This window comes from Myotis myotis, unplaced genomic scaffold (assembly GCF_014108235.1).
Source record: "Myotis myotis isolate mMyoMyo1 unplaced genomic scaffold, mMyoMyo1.p scaffold_m19_p_11, whole genome shotgun sequence".
Taxonomy (NCBI): Eukaryota; Metazoa; Chordata; class Mammalia; order Chiroptera; family Vespertilionidae; genus Myotis; species Myotis myotis.
Genome location: NW_023416315.1, coordinates 63,209,643 through 63,231,811, shown reverse-complemented (window position 1 = coordinate 63,231,811; position 22,169 = coordinate 63,209,643). Strand labels below are relative to the sequence as shown.

Sequence of the window (22,169 nt, the reverse complement as noted above, 5' to 3'; positions counted from 1 at the left end):
GTTTGTCCGCCCTCAGTCTGCAGTCCAGTTTATTTATCCTGGTTTACGTTGTCTTAGCAAGTTCCGAAGCGTCGAAGCTTTGGTACACGTGGCTCTGGCCTCCCCGGGCGTTTCAAAGGCCGGGAAACATCCAACCCACCCTCCACCCCCGCCCCCTCACCGGTTCTTCAGTGTGAGAGGCCCTCCCAGCAGGTGGGCAGGGCTGATGGCCTTCTTTTACAGGAAGCCCATTCCGGGTGCCGGTGAAGGATGTGGTAGACCCTGGGAAGGTGAAGTGCTCGGGCCCAGGGCTGGGGGCTGGTGTCAGGGCCCGCGTTCCCCAGACCTTCACCGTGGACTGCAGCCAAGCTGGCCGAGCCCCCCTGCAGGTGGCCGTGCTGGGCCCCACAGGTACGGAATGTCTAGGGCAGGGTGGAAGGAGGTGGGGCCTGGGTGCCAGAGGCTCTGCTGACCCTGCTTCCCTTGCCCAGGTGTGGCTGAGCCGGTGGAGGTGCGTGACAATGGAGACGGTACCCACACCGTCCACTACACCCCTGCCACCGACGGGCCGTACACAGTCGCCGTCAAGTATGCTGACCAGGAGGTTCCACGCAGGTAAGGACCAATCCCCGGCTCCCATGCTGCGCGGAGCTCTGGGTAGCTCCTGCCAAGGCCACACCTGCAGGCCACCGCTGGGCCCTGGGAGTGTCCCTTCCACTTGTCCCAGCTCCATCCCGCTCTTCCTCAGGGCTCCCTCCCTGTCTTCCCCACCCTGGGGGCAGCACAGCCTCAGGGGCCTCTCCTTGGGCTCTTTCCCAGCATGCAGCCCTAAATGAGCACCTCGGGGAAAGGCGGGAGGCAGGAGAGGGCAGCCTGTGTGCCTTCCCCTTTAAACAAACCGCAGCATCTTCCCTGGATGGAGAAGTGCTCAGGCTCTGTCAAGGGCACCCCCCAGTGACCTCCCCACAAGACTCAGGATGCACTCTGGCTCCTGGGAACGGCCCGTCCTCCCTGCCTCAAGAAGTCATCCCTCCTGCTCACGTCTGTGGGGAGGGCTCCTGCCCCCTGCCCTCCAGCCAACTATGCATCTCTTCTGCCCCTCAAGCCCCTTCAAGATCAAGGTGCTCCCAGCCCATGATGCCAGCAAGGTTCGGGCCAGCGGCCCTGGCCTCAACGCCTCCGGCATCCCTGCCAGCCTTCCCGTGGAGTTCACCATCGATGCCCGGGACGCTGGGGAGGGCTTGCTCACTGTCCAGATTCTGGTGAGTGCACGCCTTGCCCACCTCCCAGGTCAGGCTCCGGCACAGGCGGGCCTTAACCTCTGCTTCTCCCCAGGACCCCGAGGGTAAGCCCAAGAAGGCCAACATCCGAGACAACGGAGATGGCACGTACACCGTGTCCTACCTGCCAGACATGAGCGGTCGGTACACCATCACCATCAAGTACGGTGGCGACGAGATCCCGTACTCGCCCTTCCGCATCCATGCCCTCCCCACTGGGGATGCCAGCAAGTGCCTCGTCACAGGTGGGCATGCACCTGCTTCCTCTGCCTCTGCTCCCCATACAGCACCCCTCACAGCTCTTCCAAGTCTCTGGCCCAGTCCCCTGGGGACTGTTGGTCCAAGAACCCGCCCCTTCCACACCCTTGTCCCCACCCACCCCTGCTGAGTGCTGCACGGCCTCACTCTCTTCTCTCTTTCCAGTGTCCATCGGAGGCCATGGCCTGGGTGAGTGCTCTATCTCTTCTCCTGCTGTCGTGGGCTGAGGTGGTGGGGGCAGCTGGGAATGGAGGGGGGCTGGGCACATGCCCCACGGACCCCTGACAGGGCTCTTCGGTGTGGCAGGTGCCTGCCTGGGTCCCCGCATTCAGATCGGGGAGGAGACGGTCATCACAGTGGACGCCAAGGCAGCAGGCAAGGGGAAGGTGACCTGCACGGTGTCCACGCCGGATGGGGCGGAGCTCGACGTGGACGTGGTTGAGAACCACGACGGTACCTTCGATATCTACTACACGGCCCCTGAGCCGGGAAAATACGTCATCACCATCCGCTTCGGAGGCGAGCACATCCCCAACAGCCCCTTCCACGTGCTGGTAAGGCCCCTGCTGCAGCAGGCCCCGGGGGCTGGGCGGCGGCTGGGCCCTCGAGCAGTAGCAAGGAATCGCAGAACCTGTCCCCACGTCTGAGGGATTCTGGGCCCAGAGTGCTCCAGAGTCAAGCCTTTGGTGTCCCTGCAGCCCCCCAACCCGGAGTTGAACACAGCCCTCCCTGCGGCCCCTCTGGCATCGGTCAGTTCTCTCTAGAGGAACTTGCCATGCTCCTCTCTGACCCTTGGGCGCACTGTCCGCATCCATATCCCCACGGTGGCCCTACAGGATGTTGAAGCCCTCCAGAGGGTAGAGCACCCTACATATCCATCCTGGCCCATGGGCAGCCCAGGATGGCAGGTCCCAGGGGCATTCTCTGAGTCAGCTCCTGGTCACTCCAGCTGGTAGGCTGGCCCGCCACATCCTGAGCTCTCTGTACCTTGCCTCCCAGGCGTGTGACCCTATGCCCCATGTGGAGGAGCCCTCCGACGTGCTGCAGCTGCACCAGCCTAGCGCCTACCCCACACGCTGGGTACTGCTGCCTCCCACTCCTCTGCCTTCATTCCTCCCTTCTATTCCTCAGTAGCAAGGGCTGGGCATGGTTTGGGGCCACTTGGGGAGCAGGTGGGGGTCAGGCTGGGCAGAGGGTTCCCTGAGTTGGGCACGGCACCTCTTCTCTTGCAGCTGATACACCTCTCTTGCAGCCACTCTGGTTTCACCATTAACCATCTTGTTCTTGCCTCACTTTCTCTGATGTCAGTCATGGCTCAGGCCAAGCTCCCTAGGCCTCCCCAGCCAATGACTGCTCCCTCTCACCTGTCATAGGCCACAGAGGAGCCAGTGGTGCCCGTGGAGCCAATGGAGTCCATGCTGAGGCCCTTCAACCTGGTCATCCCCTTCACCGTGCAGAAAGGGGAGCTCACAGGTACTGTCCTGGGGTCTGGAGGCACGACGGCTCAGGGGGTGGACACCTTTGTCCAGACCCAGACCCTTGTCTTAAGAGATGAAAACTGGGGCCCAGAGCGGGGGAGTGAGCTCCCAAGGTCATGTAGCAAGTTGGGCAGAGATGAAACTCAAACTGAAGGCATCTGCCTCCCAGTTCAGGGTCCATCCCGCTGCCCCAGGCTGGTGCCTAACCTCTAGGGTAGAAAGAAGCACAACCACACAGGAACAGGGACAGCAGGGGGGTGGTGGTCAGGGAAGCTGAGGTCCCCTACATAACTGGGTCTGCTTGGCAGGGGAGGTGCGGATGCCCTCTGGGAAGACTGCCCGGCCCAACATCACCGACAACAAGGACGGTACCATCACGGTGAGATACGCGCCCACAGAGAAAGGCCTGCACCAGATGGGGATCAAGTATGATGGCAACCACATCCCCGGTGAGTCAGGCTGGGCCGGGCTGGACTGAGAGCACACAGTAATGTCATTCTTGCATGCCTTCTTTCAACAAACATTTATTAAGTGCCTACTGTGTGCAGATACCCTGGGAGGCCCTGGGGAGGCCGATAGCCTGTTGGGAGGCAGCCTTGCACTAGTGGCAAAGATGCTCAGTAGGGAGGCTGCTGGATGGTGCTGGGGCCTGAGATGGGCTCAGGCAGCCACTGTCCTCGCTACTAACCCAGCCCCCTTCTCTGTCCATCCCAGGGAGCCCCCTGCAGTTCTACGTGGATGCCATCAATAGCCGCCATGTCAGCGCCTATGGGCCTGGCCTAAGCCATGGCATGGTCAACAAGCCGGCCACCTTCACCATTGTCACCAAAGATGCTGGGGAAGGTGAGGGGAGCTACGGGCAGGGGGCTGGGTGGGAGCCAGCCAGGTGCAGGGGTGAGGACAGGACCTCTGATCTCAGCCCTGCCTTTGCCTACAGGGGGTCTGTCCCTGGCCGTGGAGGGCCCATCCAAGGCAGAGATCACCTGCAAGGACAACAAGGACGGCACCTGCACCGTGTCCTACCTCCCCACAGCACCAGGAGACTACAGCATCATTGTGCGCTTCGACGACAAGCACATCCCAGGGAGCCCCTTCACAGCCAAGATCACAGGTGGGGGACGTGTGGACACAGATGCCTGACACACACCAGACACACAACAGACATGCAAGCTCAGCATGTTCAAGTCACTGGGCTTTAGAATAGCGCCCTACAAGGTGGAAGGGGTCATTTTTGGACAAATGCAAGGAATTCTATCCTCTATAGCAAGTAAGAAACAGCCAACCACTCCCATACTTTAAAACACATCATCACATTTAGTCTTTGAAGTAATTCTTTTTTTTTTTTTTAAATTGATGACTATTGTCAGGTTTTTTGTTTGTTTTTTGTTTTGTTTTTTTTCAAATATATTTTATTGATTTTTTACAGAGAGGAAGGGAGAGAGATAGCCAGAAACATCGATGAGAGAGATACATCGATCAGCTGCCTCCTGCACATCTCCCACTGGGGATGTGCCCGCAACCCAGGTACATGCCCTTGACCGGAATCGAACCTGGGACCCTTCAGTCCGCAGGCCGACACTCTATCCACTGAGCCAAACCGGTTTTGGCTGAAGTAATTCTTTTGAGGTTAGGGTATTGATAATCCCTTTTGATAGATGAGGAAACCAGGAAGCCCAGAGAGGTAAGCAACTTGATCAGAGCCACATAGAGAGTAAAGGGTTTGTGTTGTCTGGTCCGGTGTAGGAAACCACGTGACTCAGGATAAAAATACACAAATTAGGGATTTAACCCATTCAGGGCTGTTGGGGTGCAGGCCCTGTCCATACTCTTTGGCTGCTAATGTCTGAATGAAGACTGAGCTCGTCCACGCCTTGGGCGTCTCCGCATGTGAGGAATCCCCAGTCTGTTGAGTCAGTGGGATGTGCTAGGAGGTCTCCTGAGCCCCATGAAGGCAGGGCCTGCCTGGAGTCACAACTGCCTGACACCCCAACTCCACCACCAGGCGATGACTCCATGAGGACGTCACAGCTGAACGTGGGCACCTCCACGGACGTGTCGCTGAAGATCACCGAGAGTGACCTGAGCCAGCTGACCGCCAGCATCCGTGCCCCCTCAGGCAACGAGGAGCCCTGCCTGCTGAAGCGCCTGCCCAACCGGCACATTGGTGAGTGCACGGCCATGGAAGGGGCTTCGGGAGGAAGAGGCCTGAGTGGGGCCGGGGCCAGGGCTCCATGTCTGACCCCCACCTCTCCACAGGCATCTCCTTCACCCCCAAGGAGGTTGGGGAGCACGTGGTGAGTGTGCGCAAGAGTGGCAAGCACGTCACCAACAGCCCCTTCAAGATCCTGGTGGGGCCGTCTGAGATCGGGGACGCTAGCAAGGTGCGGGTCTGGGGCAAGGGCCTCTCCGAGGGACACACCTTCCAGGTGGCCGAGTTCATCGTGGACACGCGTAATGCAGGTGCTTGCCCTAGAGACCCCTCCAGTAAGGACTTGTCCTTCTTTCCTGCCCAGCGCCCCCTTGGCCACACCCTCCTCCCTGAACTTCCTGGCCCAGTCGCTGTTGGGATTCATGTTCTGGGACCTAATTAGGGGGAAGTGAATGCCCTCATCTCAGTTCTCTCATGTTTGAGAGAAAGCTCAGCTGTCAGGAGTCTGTCTCCCCCTTGCTTACTGGAACCCAAGTGGCCTCCCTTAGGGAATTTTCCAGACCCTCTGGGTCAGTGCCTGGCTCCCCCTCCCCGACACTGCACCATCTTTTCTTAGTGGTGACTACACACCTTGGGTGCCCATTCCAGATGGAGCCTGCGGTTTGGAGAGGGGAGAGCAGAGTAGGGACTGAGGGAGACATGTCTCGTTTCCCACCAGGTTATGGGGGCCTGGGGCTGAGTATTGAAGGCCCCAGCAAGGTGGACATCAACTGTGAAGACATGGAGGACGGCACATGCAAAGTCACCTACTGCCCCACTGAGCCCGGCACCTACATCATCAACATCAAGTTTGCAGACAAGCACGTGCCTGGTAAGGCTCTGGGTTGCGGCTGGGTGGTGAGAGGCCAGGAGGCCCATGGCAGGTGGTCTGAGCTGCCTGACCATCTCTCCCCCTGCAGGAAGCCCCTTCACAGTGAAGGTCACCGGTGAGGGTCGCATGAAGGAAAGCATCACCCGGCGCAGGCAGGCGCCTTCCATCGCCAGCATCGGCAGCACCTGTGACCTCAACCTCAAGATCCCAGGTGAGGTGTGAGCCCAGAGGAGCCTGGGCCGGGCAGGGCAGGGTGGTGGGGAGGGCCTTTGGGCCTAGAGCCTGCTCCGAGGGCTCTTTGTCCGGCTTGCTCATTTTCACTCCCCCCCCCCCCCCCCGTATGTCCCACAGGGAACTGGTTCCAGATGGTGTCTGCCCAGGAGCGCCTGACACGCACCTTCACACGCAGCAGCCACACGTACACCCGCACCGAGCGCACGGAAATCAGCAAGACGCGGGGTGGGGAGACGAAGCGTGAGGTGCGGGTGGAGGAGTCCACCCAAGTCGGTGGAGACCCCTTCCCTGCCGTCTTCGGGGACTTCCTGGGCCGGGAGCGTCTGGGCTCCTTTGGCAGCGTCACCAGGCAGCAGGAGGGTGAGCAGGCCTGGGAGGCCGGGCCTTTGTCCCTGGGGACCAGAGGGGTGTGGCCGGCCAGCCAGGGCTGGTCTGAGTGGAGGAGGGGGTCTTACTGAGGAGGGCGGGCAGATCCAGGGCCAGGAGCAGCCCGTGTCGCTCTGACCATCCCCGCCTCTGCAGGTGAGGCCAGCTCTCAGGACATGACGGCACAGGTGACCAGCCCTTCCGGGAAGATAGAAGCCGCAGAGATCGTCGAGGGGGAGAACAGCGCATACAGCGTGCGCTTCGTGCCCCAGGAGATGGGGCCCCACACAGTCACCGTCAAGTACCGCGGCCAGCACGTGCCCGGCAGCCCCTTTCAGTTCACTGTGGGGCCACTGGGTGAAGGTGGTGCCCATAAGGTGCGAGCCGGAGGCACTGGGCTGGAGCGAGGAGTGGCCAGCGTGCCAGGTGAGGGGCAGGTGGCCAGGAGGGGAGACGGGGGCAGGGCAGCCGGCAGGATGGGTGATGGTGCTGACGGGCCACTCCTGCCCTGCTTCCACCTCCAGCGGAGTTCAGCATCTGGACCCGAGAAGCAGGCGCCGGGGGCCTGTCCATTGCGGTGGAGGGTCCCAGCAAGGCCGAGATTGCATTTGAGGACCGCAAAGATGGTTCCTGCGGAGTCTCCTATGTTGTCCAAGAACCAGGTGGGTGCCCACGATGGTTGGGGGCTGGGCCTGCCTGACCTCTCAGACTGAGCTTCTGCTCACTGATCAGGCAGATGGTTGGGCTACAGAACTGACTCTTCGCCTGCACCCCTGGCTCTCCCCGCCCCACCCCCTTCACCTCCCTCCATCCCATACCCCTGGGAATGCGTGTCTGTCTCCAGAGCTCAGCCCTGACCCAAAAGCCTGTCCTGGGATGAGGCTGGGGTGGCTCCTCCCCTGTTGCCGATTCTGGGGCCTGTGCTGACGAGCTTCCCCTCCCCAGGTGACTATGAGGTCTCCATCAAGTTCAACGATGAGCACATCCCAGATAGCCCCTTTGTGGTGCCCGTGGCCTCCCTGTCGGATGACGCTCGACGCCTCACCGTCACCAGCCTCCAGGTGTGTGTCCAGGGGTGGGGCCCTCTGCCACCCTGAGAGATGGGCAGGAGTCAAGTGTGGGGGCCCACGTGGCCAGGGCTTTAGCAGCAGAGCACTGGCCTGGATGAGCCAGACAGGCATTCCCTCTCTCCCAGTCTGTACAACAGGGGGTTCCAGGCCCTCTTGTAGTTGCCGCTAAGGGTACTTACTCTTCAGGAGCCCCTGTGCCTCTCCTCATGGCTCCCTGTAGAACTGGACTCCATGTCCCACCCCACGGCTCATCTTCACCTTCCGATTGGCCCACCTCCTCCGGGGAGGGACCTCAGGCTCGTCCAGCTCACTCTGTTTCATCATCTGAGCTACTGAGTACTCACAGTCCACACAGCACTGGCTTCTGTGCCATCAGGCCCACTTTAGAGGTCTGGGTCTTACCCCGTCAGCCAGGACAGGGCACATCACCTCTCACCCTCTACTGTGCCCAGCACAGCCAGGTGGCCCCAGCTCCTAGCAGGTGGATCTGAGGACACAGATGCCCCTGCCTCCCATCTCAGCTTTATTGAGAGCCTCCCTGAGCTGGGCCAGCAGCAGGGGCCTGGCTGGGATGGCAGGTGGGAGCCTCTGGACCAGGGCATAGTGAGAGCAGTGCCAGGCTGCAGAGGAGCACGCCAGGCCCTCCCAGGAGTCTGAGCATCCTCTGTGGTCTCTGCAGGAGACAGGGCTCAAGGTGAACCAGCCAGCGTCCTTTGCGGTGCAGCTGAATGGTGCTCGGGGCGTGATCGATGCCAAGGTGCACACGCCCTCGGGGGCGGTGGAGGAGTGCTACGTCTCTGAGCTCGACAGCGGTGAGCCGGCCCTGCCCTCGCCACTCCTGCCAGGCCAGGACCTTCTGGGGAGAAGGGGAGAACAAATGCTCACCCACTAACCCTCTGCCCACAGACAAGCACACCATCCGCTTCATCCCCCACGAGAATGGTGTCCACTCCATCGATGTCAAGTTCAATGGCGCACACATCCCTGGCAGTCCCTTCAAGATCCGTGTTGGGGAGCAGAGCCAGGCGGGGGACCCGGGCTTGGTGTCAGCCTATGGGCCTGGGCTTGAAGGAGGCACCACAGGTGAGTCCCTGGGGCTGGGGCGGAAGGGTGAATATTGAGGGGCTCAGCCTCTAGTTCCATATTGTCCTGCCCTGACACGGGGGCAGTGCTAATGAGGCCTGTTCTGGGGAGCCTGGGGTGGGGCCCGTCCCAGCTCTGGGCCCCAAGGCCTCCCTGCTTACAGCCTGGCTACCCCTGGCCCCCAGGTGTTTCATCGGAGTTCATCGTCAACACAATGAATGCGGGCTCGGGTGCTTTGTCTGTCACCATTGACGGCCCCTCCAAGGTGCAGCTGGACTGTCGGGAGTGTCCTGAGGGTCACGTGGTCACTTACACTCCCATGGCCCCTGGCAACTACCTCATTGCCATCAAATACGGTGGTCCCCAGCACATTGTGGGCAGCCCCTTCAAGGCCAAAGTCACAGGTGAGTGCTCTGGGGAGGGGAGGGGAGGGGAGGGGAGGGGAGGTCCCTCCAGCCCAAACTGCAGCCCAGCCCACCCTGGATGGCTCCAGTGGCCATTCACATCAGGGTCATAGTCTGCCCCAAACACCACGATAAGGTTACCAGGAAGAAGAGGGGCCTGGCTTTACACAGCACACCATTCTCCATTTTCTCCATGTGGAGTCTATAGAATCATTGTTAAAAATCAAATCCTTCCTCTTTATTGTTGCCCATCACTGGTTTAATCTCTCCCCACACAATAACTTTCTTCCCTCCTGACTTCAAAAAACTCAAGAGCCCAGCCAGTGTTGCTCAGTGGTTGAGTGCCGACCTATGAACCAGGATGGTTCGATTCGATTCCTGGTCAGGGCACATGTCTGGGTTGCAGACTAGATCCCCAGTAGGGGGCGTGCAGGAGGCAGCCGATCAGTGATTCTCTCTCATCATTTGATGTTTTTGTCTTTCTGTGAAATCAATAGAAACATATATTAAAAAATAAAAAAAAACATAGAGCTCAGCAAATATTTAGCAAGCTCTCCTTTTGGAAGCTACGTGTTCCTTTTCAGAGCAAGACTCTGACCCTGTGACTTGAGTCCCCAGACAAAGCCCAGAAGGGCAAGGCACGGAGCCCCCAGAGGCCCAGCCCTCGGGGTACACCTGCCACGGCACCCAGAGCCCAGCTCCCCTGTAATGGGTGGTTGCTCCCAGGGTGCTGCAGCCGAGGAAAGGAGTGTGGCCATGACCCTGAGTCCCACGGGTGGCCAGTGCCGGCCGCGGGCCTGCTGCCTGGAGAAGGGCAGGCCTCTGAACTCTCACGGCTGTCCCGCTCTGCCCTCAGGTCCCCGGCTGTCTGGAGGCCACAGCCTTCACGAAACATCCACGGTTCTGGTGGAAACGGTGACCAAGTCGTCCTCCAGCCGGGGCTCCAGCTACAGCTCCATCCCCAAGTTCTCCTCGGACGCCAGCAAGGTGGTGACACGGGGCCCCGGGCTGTCCCAGGCCTTTGTGGGCCAGAAGAACTCCTTCACCGTGGACTGCAGCAAAGCAGGCATGCTGGGGGGAAATGGGGTCTCCCAGCGTGGGTGACGGGGCAGGAATGGGGGAGCGGGGCTGCTGTGGACAAGGGTCCCGGGTGTGAGCCCATCCTTCCTGCCTCCCTCTCCAGGCACCAACATGATGATGGTGGGCGTGCATGGGCCCAAGACCCCCTGTGAGGAGGTATACGTGAAGCACATGGGCAACCGGGTATACAACGTCACCTACACCGTCAAGGAGAAAGGGGACTACATCCTCATTGTCAAGTGGGGCGACGAAAGTGTCCCCGGAAGCCCCTTCAAAGTCAATGTGCCCTGAATCACAGACGTGCCTCCCCCAGCCTCAGCCCTCACCTCTGGCCAGACACACACTCACATACACACACACAAATGGGTCACACCCAGCACACGTGCACAATCAGACACCACAAACACCTGCCTTGAGGTGTGAAATGATGGCACTGCCTCTCCAGCCCGCTGAGCCCCCAGGGGCTGGAGGCCTTGTCTGTCTCAGGACAGTATCCCTCCCCTTGAATGTGACATGAGGGCAGACTGGGGGTTCAGAGAAGCCTGAGTTTTCTAGTGGGTCTGAGGCCAGTGGGGGAATACATGTTTGGGGGTGTCTGCATGTGTGAGAGAGGGCACCCTCAAACCTCACTGCTGGCCAGGCCTCCTTGCACTGAGGAGTGCGTCTGGCCCCTCTGGTGGCTACAACCCCAGAGTGTGAAGGACTTGGAAAAGAAGCACAATCATTGGAGAAAAAGGACCCAGAGCCAGCGGCAGCGTTGGCACGTGGCCTGGCTTAGGGCGATGTGTATCCCAGCCAGGCTTCCTGGGGGACAATTTCTCTCTCTCTCTCTCTCTCTTTTTTTATGGTTGCACAGCTCTGCCCCATGGGGGGCCTTTTTTACACACTGCGAGGCCCAGCTTTCTGGGGGACTTTTGCACATGTCATGTGGCTCAGCTGGGAGCCGCTTAGGTGGAAAACTCCAAATAAAGTGCGGCCTATCGCAGAGTCTCGGCTGTTTGTTCCCTGTGCGAGTGCTGTCCATGCTGGCCACTTCTGGCCCACTGACACGAATTCAGGCCCCAGGGAGGCAGAGACCAGCTGGCTGTCCCCCGGAGGCCTGACCCAGGCCCAGGGGAAGGGCCTGGGGCAGCGGCCACCCTTCTGGGCCATCAATCTGGTGAAGTCTGGGATGTTGGCAGAAAGAACCAGGGACGGGGGAGGGGGTAGTTAAGGATATGGGATCGGTCCTCAGATTCCTGGAGAGCTGGTGGGTGGGAGAGGGAGGTGGACACTGTTCTAGAAGACTGTCCTGGGACCGCTGGGAGGCCAACTGCTATTCACCCTGATCTCAAGGATGTTCTCCAAATTAGGACCTTAAAACATGAGCACTGACTCAAACAGGAATGCTCCTCATCCAGCAGGCAGGCAGAACCATATGCAAAGCCCAGGACTCCAGCCAGGTCCTCCCCTTGAACCAGCCTCTTAACTTAGCTCCCCTGACCCACCAGCCTTTCATTGGCCTCCCTGGCCCACAGCCTCTCCCTGGCCCACAGCCTTTCACTAGCCTCCCTGACCCACCAGCCTCTCACTGGCCTCTCTGGGCTACCAGCCTCTTTGGTAGTCTCCCTGATGCTACCCGCTGCCTCCAACCGGCTCTCCACATTGCAGCCAGAGGGGTCACATTAAAGGGATTATGCCCCTCTCCCATTCAGGGCCCTTCTGCGACTCCCTCCTCCTCCAAGCTAAGGTCTATTCTCCCTAACAAGGCCTCCAGGTTCAGGTCCAGCTTCCCTGCCCGTTCCTTCCAGAAGCCCCCTGAGTCAGGCACTGTGCTCATTCCCCACTGCACCCTCCAGCTTCAACCCCTCTTCACAGCCTCTAGTTCCCCAGGCCCCATGCTGCAGTTTGGGCCTCTGGCAGGAAACAACCTTGCCTCTCCACCGTCTTCATTTTCCTATCCAACAGGAAGCTTTTCTGGACAGGCTCCCAGCACCCATTCTCCCTGGGACATGTCTCTAGCTGCATTCACAATCTGCTCTGTGGCCATGTATCTACCTTCCCCACCACACTGAGCTCCCCGACCCTGGCAGGTCTGACACAGACAGATGTGATGAATGAACAAATGAACAAGCATCTGAGTAGCCAGGGGGCAAAGAAGCATTTCACGCAATAGACTCCCCAACTCTTAGACCCATTCCTAGACATTTCAGCACATGCCGGTGGGTCAACTCCAAAGCCCCCTCCTCACCTTGTCACTCAGTAGCCTGCCTCCTTGCTCCTCTTTAGGTTTCTTCTTTTCCTTCGCCCTCCCTCATTCACCCTAACCTCTTTCTGTGTGTCTGCCCCGCTGCCTGGGACATTTTCCCCTCTCCTCTCAATCCTGAGGGAGCTCCTTGAAGACAGAAATTGTATTTTATCAATCTTGTGTCCGCAGCCTCTTCGCGGCCAACGCCAGTTGAGTGAGGGAGTGTGAGATGAATGTGACCAGCCCGGCTCCATGCTTCATCTGACAGACCCACTGAGGTGGGATCTGCTCTCTTAAGGACCCACACACTCCTGGCCATTAAGGGCCAGTTCTGTGCCAGGCACGGAGTCAGACGTTTCCACACACACCGCTTCTCACGCCAACCTCTCCCTCCGCCTCACCCCCAGACGAGGGAGTGTTCCTGCATGAGCTGCTGTCCTCCTTTTGCGTACTGAGGGGTTTATAGACATCCAGCCCAGCTGCTTTCTCTGAGCCACAGGATAGCCCTGGGTACTGAGCACTTATGGGCTCCATCTCAATCCTAACAGCCTATGAGGTGGGCATACTGCTATCTGAAGAAACCAAGGCCCTGAGAATGGTGGTTATGAACCCAAAATCATACTTCTAGGTAGCAGGGCAGAGATTCAAACCAGGTGTTTCCAAATCCCCAGCCTATTACTAAACAAATAACCAGTAGACCAGACAATCTGGATGTTAAGTGCTCTAAACTTCCAAACACCATGCCAGGCTCCATGCCAGACGCCTGTTTGTTAAAAGGGCCGAGGAAAGGCCTGGTTGGGTGGCTCAGTTGGTTGGAGCATCGTCCCTTACACTACAGTTGTGGGTTCGATTCCTGCTCAGGGTGCATTTAGAAGGCAACCAATTTAAGTTTTTCTCGAACATCAATGCTTCTCTCTCTGAACCCCTTCTCTCTAGAAATCAATAAAAACATATCCCCAGGTGAGAATTATAAAAAAGAAAAAGGGGGGAGGAAAGAGAGGACTTCTCCTCTTCAGCATGTTCATCTCACAAAGTTCACTCAGGAATATTATTCCTATGCACAGGCCAGAAGCCTGGAAGTCCCCTGGGTTTCTCACTCCCCAAACACATCCAACCCAAAACCCAGTTTTGTCCATTCTGACTTGAAATATCTCAACTCCATCTGCTTCTCCTCCTTCCCTATGATCACTACCCGAGTTCTGGCCACCATCAGCTCTTACCACAATGGTTTCTGCTCCTTCAATCTTGTCTCCACACAGCACGGTCACGAGGCTATCTCTAAAACATATATCTGGTAATATCATTTTCTCACTTGAAATCCTTCAGAGGTTTCAGGATAACTGCCCAGATTCTTTTTTAAAAATATATGTTTTTATTGATTTCAGAGAGGAAGGGAGAGGAAGAGAGATAGAAACATCAATGATGAGAGGGTATCATTGATCGGCTGCCTCCTGCACGCCCCCTACTGGGGACGGAGCCTGCAACCCGGGCATGTGCCCTTGACCAAAATTGAACCCAGGACCCTTGAGTCCGCAGGCCGATGCTCTATCCACTGGGCCAAACCGGCTAGGGCTTGTCCATATTTTTTATCTTTTATTGGAGGCCCTAAGCCTTTGCACAGGCTGTTCCTCTTTCCTAGAACACCCTCTTGTAGTAATTTCTATCCCCTTCATCCTAATGGCGACCTTTTGAGCGCCCCCTGCTCCCATGGGTTAGTTACCTCTGATACTTCCAGGTACTTGTCACATTTTAGCAATTAACACACTGCTTTGCAATGGCCTGTTCACTAGACTGCACCTCACCAGACAGTAACATCATTAACTTGTTCACCCTTTTATTTTATTATTTAAAATATTTTTTATTGATTTTTTTTTTTTTACAGAGAGGAAGGGAGAGGATAGAGACTTAGAAACATCGATGAGAGAGAAACATCGATCAGCTGCCTCCTGCACACCCCCCACTGGGGATGTGCCTGCAGCCAAGGTACATGCCCTTGACCGGAATCGAACCCGGGACCCTTGAGTCCGCAGGGCGACGCTCTATCCACCGAGCAAAACCGGCTAGGCCACCCTTTTACTAATTAAACAACCTGTACTCATTGTTCACTATGTGGCCTATGTACACGATGGAGACCCAGACCTTGTCTTGGAGGACAGGAACCGTTTCTTTGGAGATCTCTAAGAGTCTTAACAGCAATATGCCCCACACTTTCGTTGAACCAACAATCGAACGTCCTTACGTCCTTACGTCCTTTGCCAATCCCTGGTGCCGCGCGGACTTCTGGGAATCGTAGTCTCGGGATTCAAGCCCCCTCTTTGTGGCGCAGCCGTGGTAGTTCAGGCCGTTTGGCTGCAGATGCGCATGTGCCGGGAGGTGGGGTGGTGGGACTGCGCATGCCTAGAGGGTGCGACCTGTAGGCGGTGCGCTGTGGAGGCGGGGGCTCGGGGACTCCAGGCTTTCGCGGCTGAGCGGTCTGTCTGCTAGGATGGCCGGGAGGGGGAAGCTCATTGCGGTGATCGGAGATGAGGACACGGTGACGGGCTTCCTGCTGGGCGGCATCGGGGAGCTGAACAAGAACCGCCACCCTAATTTCCTGGTGGTGGAGAAGGATACCACCGTCAATGAGATCGAAGACACGTTCCGGTACGGTGGCCAGCGAGGCCTGAAAGGGAACCTCTGCTGCCCGGGGGGAGGGCGGGGGCGGCCGGGGCCGGCGGCGCGGGGCTTCCCGACCCAGGCCCAAGCTTAGGCCTGAGGGTCAGAGAGATCGGTCCGCCGACCCTTCGGAGTGGAGGCCTCCGCTCCCCAAATTCCCTTTGGGGGAGGGGGCTATGTCGGGGTCACGGGCTCCACCTCACATGACCGTGTGTCAGGAAAGGAGGGGAAGGGAGCTCGTGACGGACGCCGCCCCTCGGTCCCACCTACCCCGCCGAGGTGGCGCTTCCCGGGCTCAGCCCCTCTGCAGGCCTGGCGGGTTCACCCAGGAGCAGGCTGCGGGCATTGCCAGCGCTCGGCTGGTTGGCGAGTTGACCCCTAAAGGAACCGCACCCCCGGTGAACACCCAGGCAGCCTCGGGCTCGGGCTTGCTTATATTTCCAGCTCCCTGCAAGGTCGAGGACATGATGCCCCCTTAGGGGCGAGAAAACGGAAGCTCAGAGATGACAGGGCACCTGCGAAAGCCACGTACATGATGGGGGAGAGACAGGGTAGACCTGTGAGCCCCGCCCAAACCTGTCTGCCTCCTGAGCCGGGTCCACAGTCAGCCTGTGCTGTCCCCCCGGCCTGCCTGGGGACTTCCCGTTGCCCTGAGCGCAGCGGGCAGCATGTCAAGTCCCGGGACCCCCCTCTGCAGGTATGTCCCCAACTTCAGGCCGTGTCCCGGGGACCAGAGCTGAGGAGGCCCCTGTGCTTCCCTTCACCCCTTCCCTGGGCCCCTGTCTTGGTTCCCAGGTCCCAGGAGCAAAGCACGCCCACCTGTTTTGCCCTAAACAGCCCAGTCCTGAGCTGCCAGTTGGGACTGGTTCCTGTTGCCTGGGAGTGACCCAAGTTGTCCTGGGAGGACACATTTTGCCTCAGGAACTTGCCATTTTTTTTTTTTTTTTCAACCAAAAGGGACCTCAGAGATCAAGTCTAACTTACCCTAGGGCAGTGATGGCGAACCGTTTGAGCTCGGCGCTGGTGCCATGTCACATATAGACATTTTTTGATATTTGCAACCATAGTAAAACAAAGGCTTATATTTTTGATATTTATTTTATATATTTAAATGCCATTTAACAAAGAAAAATCAACCAAAAAAATGAGTTCGCGTGTCACCTCTGACACGTGTGTCATAGGTTTCCCATCACTGCCCTAGGGTCTGGCGCAGAGTAGGTGCTTAGTCGGTAGTTTTAAAATTTTCTTTATTTTATATATAGATATAGATATCCGAGAGGGAGAGGGAGAGAGACATAGAAACATCAATGATGAGAGAGAATCATCGATCAACAGCCTCCTGCACACCCCACACTGGGGACCACGCCTGCAACCCCGGGCATGTGCCCAGACTGGGAATCGAACACTGAGCCACGCTGGCCAGGCTATTTTATTTTTTAAAAATATTTTTTTATTGTTTTTAGAGAGAGAGGATGAGAGTTGGAGAGAGAGAAACATCCATGAAAGAGAAACGTCCATTGGCTGCCTCCTGCACACCCCCTACTGGGAACATGTGTGACCTCTTGGTGCATGGAATGACAGTCCACTGAGCCACACTGCTTGGTGTAAATCGTTTTTTTAAATTATTAATGTTAAATTTATTGGGGTAACATTGGTTAATAACATGATAAAAATTTCAGGTGTACAACTTTATAATACAAGTAAATTGTTTTAATGGAGAAATTAATGAATGAATAGGTGGGTGATCACAAGAAAGGAAGGTCCCAGTGTCAGGTTCCCTCTGTGTGGAAAGTGTGATTCCTTCATGACTCATCTTCCTCTTTTTTTTTTTTTTTTTTAAATATATTTTATTGATTTTCCACAGAGAGGAAGGGAGAGAGATAGAGAGTTAGAAACATCGATGAGAGAGAAACATCGACCAGCTGCCTCCTGCACATCCCCTACTGGGGACGTGCCCGCAACCCAGGTACATGCCCTTGACCGGAATCGAACCTGGGACCCTTCAGTCCGCAGGCCGACGCTCTATCCACTGAGCCAAACCGGTTTCGGCAACTCATCTTCCTCTTACTACGCGGTGTTCCTGGCTCATGCCCAACTTCCCCAATGATCCATCCCTGCCCGCATCAGCATAGGCCTTGAGGCCTTGAGTGGTCTTATCAACCCCCTTTTTAAAAGTTTAATTTGTTTTACTTTGAAAAGTTAATTGTCCATGCGGTTTGCAAATTAATACTTAAAAGGTATACACATTACGAAGTCTCATTCTCATCCCTGTCCTTTTCTACCTCATTACCCCTGTGCATACCCGCTGAGCTGCTCCCCGCTTTTTCTTTGCGAGCGCAAAGGGGCAGGCACGTCTATTATCCCCTCCCTCTTACACAAGGCAGCACGCGGATACACTGCACCGAACCTGCATGGCCAGGGCACTTGGAGCCTTCTCAGCAGGGGAGGCAGAAGCCAGCCCTGACCACCATGACCCTCAGCTTCTGAATGAAAACATTCCGGAGAGGATGGAGAGTTTAGTGTAGCAACCTTTACCCTTGTCTTCTGTGCTCCCTGGAAGAAGCCCATACCCCCTTGCAGCCGAGCCCACCAACTCGGAGTAGGCTGCCCTGGACTCCCTTCTCATCTCTCCCAACAGGCAGTTTCTAAACCGGGATGACATCGGTATCATCCTCATCAACCAGTACATCGCAGAGATGGTGCGGCATGCGCTTGACGCCCACCAGCGCTCCATTCCGGCCGTTCTTGAGATCCCATCCAAGGAGCACCCCTACGATGCCGCCAAGGACTCCATCCTACGCAGGGCCAGGGGCATGTTCACGGCCGAAGACCTGCGCTAAGGCTCTCCCCACTCCCCTGCTACCTCTCCCTGCTTGCCATCAGCCCCTCTCTAAGTTTTGAGCCTCTGATTTCCGATTCCCTGCCCTTTCCCACTCCATTGAGAGGCTAAATGAGGTGCTTCCACGTTGCTGGGGCTCTGTCAGTAAAATTAAGGCTGGTTGTTAGGGAACAGGAAACCTGATTGTCTTCTCTCTCCACTACCTCTCCCCTGTGCTGTTACAGTGTCATTGTTGATGTTAAATTAAAATAATGTTCTCTCCAAACCAAGTCTGGATGCCAGAAAGGATACACGTGGGATGATGCTCGTGGAGGGATTAGATGGGCAGGGCTGGAAAAGGTTCTGCCAGAGATCAAAGCAGAGAGAAGTTGGATAAGGAAGGTTGTGCCAGGAGGCCATAACTCAAAGACTGGTCCTCGGAATCAAAGATGACCAGCTCTGGCAGGGAGGATGGGAGGAGATGAGCCCAGACCCCTGGCTCCCCAACTTTAGTCTATTGGCTGGGGGGACCTGACCCAAGAGCTGGAAGCAGAAAGCACAGGAAACCTGGAAGCCTGGAATGCTAGCCTGGGCCTGGGTCCTGCAGAAGGTTTGGGGATCAAGGCTCTTAGCCAGAGGGCCTGGCCCGAGGCTGCCCCAGGGAGCGAGGCATGTGAGGTCTGCTGAGGGCATGGCAGGTAGAACCCTGGCCCTGTGTGAGGTGAGGCTTGGTTGCCTGGTGACTGTCCCGGGCCAGCCACCTGCTGTCAAAAGGACTCTGTTTGCTGTGCTCTCCCCTCAGCTGCACTCACCCTGGTACCTCTCCTCTTGCCACCATGTCGCGGCGACTCAACATAGATTCTGTGCAGCAGAACTTCTGGAAGGAGGAACTTATGAGGGAGCAGAAGTTGCGGTGTGAATGGCACCTCAAGTATGGGTCGATGGTGAAGGCCAAGCAGAAGGCTATGGCTGCAAACCGTCTACCCCTCAAACTGCCCACCCTGTACCCCAAAGCCCCACTCTCACCCCCACCTGCCCCCAAAGCAGTCCCTTCCAGAGTCCCCTGCCCTGCCCTGGAGGCTCCCCAGCAGTCAGAAATGTACCCAGTGCTGCCTGCCACTCGGGCCCTGCTGTATGAAGGCGTCTCCCACGACTCCCAGGGCCGCTGGTGCTATCTCAGCGCCCGAAAACTGGACGTGCCAGAGAAGCGCTACCTCTTCCCCATCACCACCAACTTCACATACGGCTGGCAGCTGGGTGAGCCCCGACCTTCTAGAAACTCCCTCACAAACAGGCACCTGTCGGGAGCCAGGCAGCGTGCTGGGCACTAGGCACATGGACACTCCTTTCTGGGGCGTCCACAAGAGCAAGAAAATGAGCAGGAGGTGGTCCCGGTGGGACCAGGGAGTGACGGGGTGTGTGCTGCTTTAGATGGGATTGTGAGGACATGCCTGGCTGGGCGCCTAAATGACAAAGAGGAGTTTGGGATGTATTCCAAGTGTGAGGGGAAGTCAGGGGAGGGTTTTAAGCAGGTAAGTGCATGGATTTATTTTTAAAAATCACTCTTTAACTGTATGCAATGGCTTTTCCAGGGGAAAGTGTAGATTGGCAGATGAGTTAGGCAGCTACTTTGAGCTTTCCTGGCAAGAGATGACAGCTCGGGCCAGGGCAGTTAGCAGAACTGAAATATATTCAGTTTTGGAGGAAGAATACATGAAACTTTCGGATGGATTGAATGAGAGAAAAGAATGCACTGATGACAGCCAGGTGTTTGGCTGAAGCCGCTAGGAGAGGAGCAGGACTGGAGGGTGTGTGAAGACAGGTCAGCGCTGGCCACGTGCGGGAGGTCCGTGAGGCTGGGTGTGGGAGTTGCCCTCTGGAGCCAGGTGAGAGCTGAAGATGTGAATTTGGAGTCATCAGAAAATAGGTGCTCTTTAAAACCCTGAGATGGGGTGAGCTCGCCCAGGGAACTCCAGATTCTGGGGTCTGACAGGAGGAGAGGCAGGGGGCACAGGGGGAGGGAGATGGTGTGGGTGTCCCTCTGCACTGAGTTCACTTTTTCCTGGAGGCTGAGTCAAGGTCATCAGTGGGGGGAGGAGCGGAGGTTGTGATGTAGTTTGAAATGAAGAGTTAAGGTGTGGGGAAGGAGCATGCCAGGGGCTGGTGCAGGATTGCTGGGTGATGCTGTGTCCCTTTGCTCTCTGCGGTCATGAGTTTCAAATGAACTAAGTTATGTGTCTCCAGCTGCTCTAGTGCCTGTGCAGAACAGGGGATGGTTGGTTGGGGATACACACCGTTTAAAGTTTGCCTAAAAAGTCTCCCCTCTTTCCCCAGAGCCCTAAAAGGGAAGTAAAGGGAGCAGTTTCCAACCAGCGCAGGAGGTAGAAAAAAGCCCCAGCTGTCCTAGAGAAGTCTAGCTTTGTCCCTGTGAGCAGGGCGGGGTCCTGCCACCCTTTTCCTGGAGGATTCTGAGGCTGGGGGCAATGATAGCACACAGCGGAATGGCATTCTGCCATCTCTGCTGATCCGCCACCAGCCCACTCCATTTCCCCCGTGGCCCCCATTCAGAAGCACTATTTATTTATTTATAATATATTTTTATTGACTTCAGAGAGGAAGGGAGGGGGAGAGAGAAACATCAGTGATGAGAGAGAATCATTGATTGGCTGCCTCCTGCACAACCCCCACAGGGGATCAAGCACGCAGCCCAGGCATGTGCCCTTGACTGGAATCGAACCTGGGATCCTTCAGTCCGCAGGCCGACACTTTACCCACTGAGCCTACCCGGCTAGGGCCGAAGCACTTTTTATTTATTCGCGCTTACAAAGTGGATACAATAAGGTCAGGTTCCTAAGGCTGGGTAGGCAGAGCTGCCATGTTCTGCGAGTTCCTTTCCCTGGAACCCATTCCTGGCTCTGACATCTTTTCCCAGGCCCCACACTGAAGCAAGAAATGGCCTCCACCAAGATGTGCCGCGTTGACTCGTTCTTCCGCAAGAACGGGGCCTTCTCCTCGCTGGACCCCCGGGACCTGGTCCTCTGACCTGGGCCAGGCAGTGTGCTTGGCGCTGGAGGAGGTCACGCGCCACCTGGCGGTGTGTGAGTCGGGCTCTCCCGCTCTGAGGCTGGTTCTGGGCCTTCTGAAACTACCTCTCATCTGCAGGCTGCCCTCCTGTTTTTCCTTCTCCTCCACCTCTTTCATCGTCCCTTTGAAGGCTCAGCAGTGGTTAGAGGGGGTGACCGCTACCCTCCGGGCGCAGGCTCCTCAGCGCCAGGGGGCAGAGTAGCTGCTGGAAGTTCTGTGTTCCTGTGGAGAGTGGCCTGTTACCCCAGATGCCCGGGAAAGGGGACCGCCACCCTGCTACCCCACAAGCCTCTCCCTGCCCCCTCACCTGGCTCCGAGGGCCCAGCTGCACCCGCAGGGCACGCCGCTGCCCGCCTTGTCCTGTGTGGTGCCAAGCGCTGAGCGCCAGTGTACCCCAGCCCACAGCTCAATGGAGCCAGCAGGGCGCAGCACCAGGGCAGACCCCCGCCGCCATTACCCTGCCCCATCACCATGCCCCAGCTGTGTGGGTGGCAGCTCCGGGGCACTTCGAAGGGACCCAGGTGGGCCCCCACCCCCCATCCCTGTCTTCTCCCGGGGATCTTGCCTGTGGTGGGAGCTGAGCTGGACGGGGTGGGGGCCCCAGGGGGGTGCACCCGGCAGTGGCGGTTCCTGGCGATGGAGGGAGAGGTTCCAGGACCTGGAGGGAGAGCCGCCTTCCGTGCCCAGCCCATCAGCGGGCCCTCCCGCGCAGGATGTACCCAGAGCCGCAGCTGCTGGCGGTCCTGCTGCAGCCAGTGCCTGGCCGCTCTGTGCCGCTGCAGGGCGTCTCCTGCTGCGCCGCGCTCCCGCCCGCCCAAGCCTTTTCCCCGCCCTGCGGTCCGGGCCACGGCCTTCGAGGCCTTGGGGGCCGCAGCAGCGCTCCTCCGCCCCTCGAGGGTGCCCGGGCACCTCGCCTCGCCCACTGGTTTCTCTGCTGGGCAGGGTCCCCCTGCCGGATCCTGCAGCCCAGGGTACCCCGGGAGGGCTGTGGGGCGCTCCTGCTGCTCAGAGCCCGCGGAGCTCCGGGCGAAGGGGAGCCAGCGCCCCCTCCCGGCCGGCCCCCTGCTCCCCCAGGGCCACCGCGGATTCTAGTCTCTGGCTGGGGGTCTTGTCCTGCGTCAGCCCCGTGCTCC

The 22,169-nt window shown here is 57.7% G+C and overlaps 3 protein-coding genes across 7 annotated transcripts in view; all 3 read left to right on the top strand.

Moving 5' to 3' along the window:
- Positions 1-11,239, top strand: part of FLNC (filamin C) — a 28,150-nt gene extending 16,911 nt beyond the window's left edge. The window contains exons 25-48 of one of the 2 annotated variants that reach the window (XM_036328759.1): positions 223-390; positions 471-594; positions 1,085-1,241; positions 1,315-1,504; positions 1,683-1,706; positions 1,824-2,071; positions 2,517-2,597; positions 2,891-2,990; positions 3,304-3,444; positions 3,710-3,838; positions 3,933-4,106; positions 4,998-5,159; positions 5,252-5,455; positions 5,863-6,015; positions 6,104-6,226; positions 6,367-6,609; positions 6,772-7,041; positions 7,140-7,277; positions 7,561-7,676; positions 8,365-8,497; positions 8,592-8,768; positions 8,954-9,172; positions 10,029-10,238; positions 10,356-11,239. In XM_036328759.1, coding sequence (XP_036184652.1) covers positions 223-390; positions 471-594; positions 1,085-1,241; positions 1,315-1,504; positions 1,683-1,706; positions 1,824-2,071; positions 2,517-2,597; positions 2,891-2,990; positions 3,304-3,444; positions 3,710-3,838; positions 3,933-4,106; positions 4,998-5,159; positions 5,252-5,455; positions 5,863-6,015; positions 6,104-6,226; positions 6,367-6,609; positions 6,772-7,041; positions 7,140-7,277; positions 7,561-7,676; positions 8,365-8,497; positions 8,592-8,768; positions 8,954-9,172; positions 10,029-10,238; positions 10,356-10,543 — 3,872 coding nt within the window. In that variant the 3' untranslated portion in view covers positions 10,544-11,239. The remainder of the gene's footprint in view (positions 1-222; positions 391-470; positions 595-1,084; positions 1,242-1,314; positions 1,505-1,682; positions 1,707-1,823; positions 2,072-2,516; positions 2,598-2,890; positions 2,991-3,303; positions 3,445-3,709; positions 3,839-3,932; positions 4,107-4,997; positions 5,160-5,251; positions 5,456-5,862; positions 6,016-6,103; positions 6,227-6,366; positions 6,610-6,771; positions 7,042-7,139; positions 7,278-7,560; positions 7,677-8,364; positions 8,498-8,591; positions 8,769-8,953; positions 9,173-10,028; positions 10,239-10,355) is intronic. The other variant, XM_036328760.1, reaches the window with a different exon arrangement.
- Positions 11,240-14,860: 3,621 nt separating this feature from the next.
- Positions 14,861-18,238, top strand: ATP6V1F (ATPase H+ transporting V1 subunit F). Of its 3 annotated transcripts, XM_036328755.1 has the most exons (3): positions 14,874-15,122; positions 17,554-17,627; positions 17,763-18,238. In XM_036328755.1, exons 1-3 carry the CDS (start codon positions 14,965-14,967, stop codon positions 17,972-17,974), a joined length of 444 nt encoding a protein of 147 aa, XP_036184648.1. In that variant the 5' UTR covers positions 14,874-14,964; the 3' UTR covers positions 17,975-18,238. The 3 variants fall into 3 exon arrangements, with proteins under 3 accessions (XP_036184646.1, XP_036184648.1, XP_036184647.1); XM_036328753.1 differs by lacking the exons at positions 17,554-17,627; positions 17,763-18,238 and adding an exon at positions 15,579-16,467 and having other exon boundaries at positions 14,861-15,122; XM_036328754.1 differs by lacking the exon at positions 17,554-17,627 and having other exon boundaries at positions 14,885-15,122; positions 17,773-18,238.
- Positions 18,239-18,374: 136 nt separating this feature from the next.
- On the top strand, positions 18,375-21,024 carry ATP6V1FNB (ATP6V1F neighbor). Of its 2 annotated transcripts, none has more exons than XM_036328756.1 (2): positions 18,375-19,209; positions 20,885-21,024. In XM_036328756.1, the coding sequence occupies exons 1-2, from the start codon at positions 18,789-18,791 to the stop codon at positions 20,992-20,994; spliced, it is 531 nt and encodes a 176-aa protein (XP_036184649.1). In that variant the 5' UTR covers positions 18,375-18,788; the 3' UTR covers positions 20,995-21,024. The 2 variants fall into 2 exon arrangements, with proteins under 2 accessions (XP_036184649.1, XP_036184651.1); XM_036328758.1 differs by lacking the exon at positions 20,885-21,024 and adding an exon at positions 20,643-20,773.
- Positions 21,025-22,169: the final 1,145 nt, after the last annotated feature.

Coding starts and splice junctions, on each gene's coding strand:
- ATP6V1F (XM_036328753.1), top strand. CDS start 14,965: ATGGCCGGGAGGGGGAAGCTCATTGCGGTGATCGGAGATGAGGACACG. Junction 15,123..15,578: donor GAGATCGAAGACACGTTCCG/GTACGGTGGCCA, acceptor TTATATTTCCAG/CTCCCTGCAAGGTCGAGGAC.
- ATP6V1FNB (XM_036328756.1), top strand. CDS start 18,789: ATGTCGCGGCGACTCAACATAGATTCTGTGCAGCAGAACTTCTGGAAG. Junction 19,210..20,884: donor CACATACGGCTGGCAGCTGG/GTGAGCCCCGAC, acceptor ATCTTTTCCCAG/GCCCCACACTGAAGCAAGAA.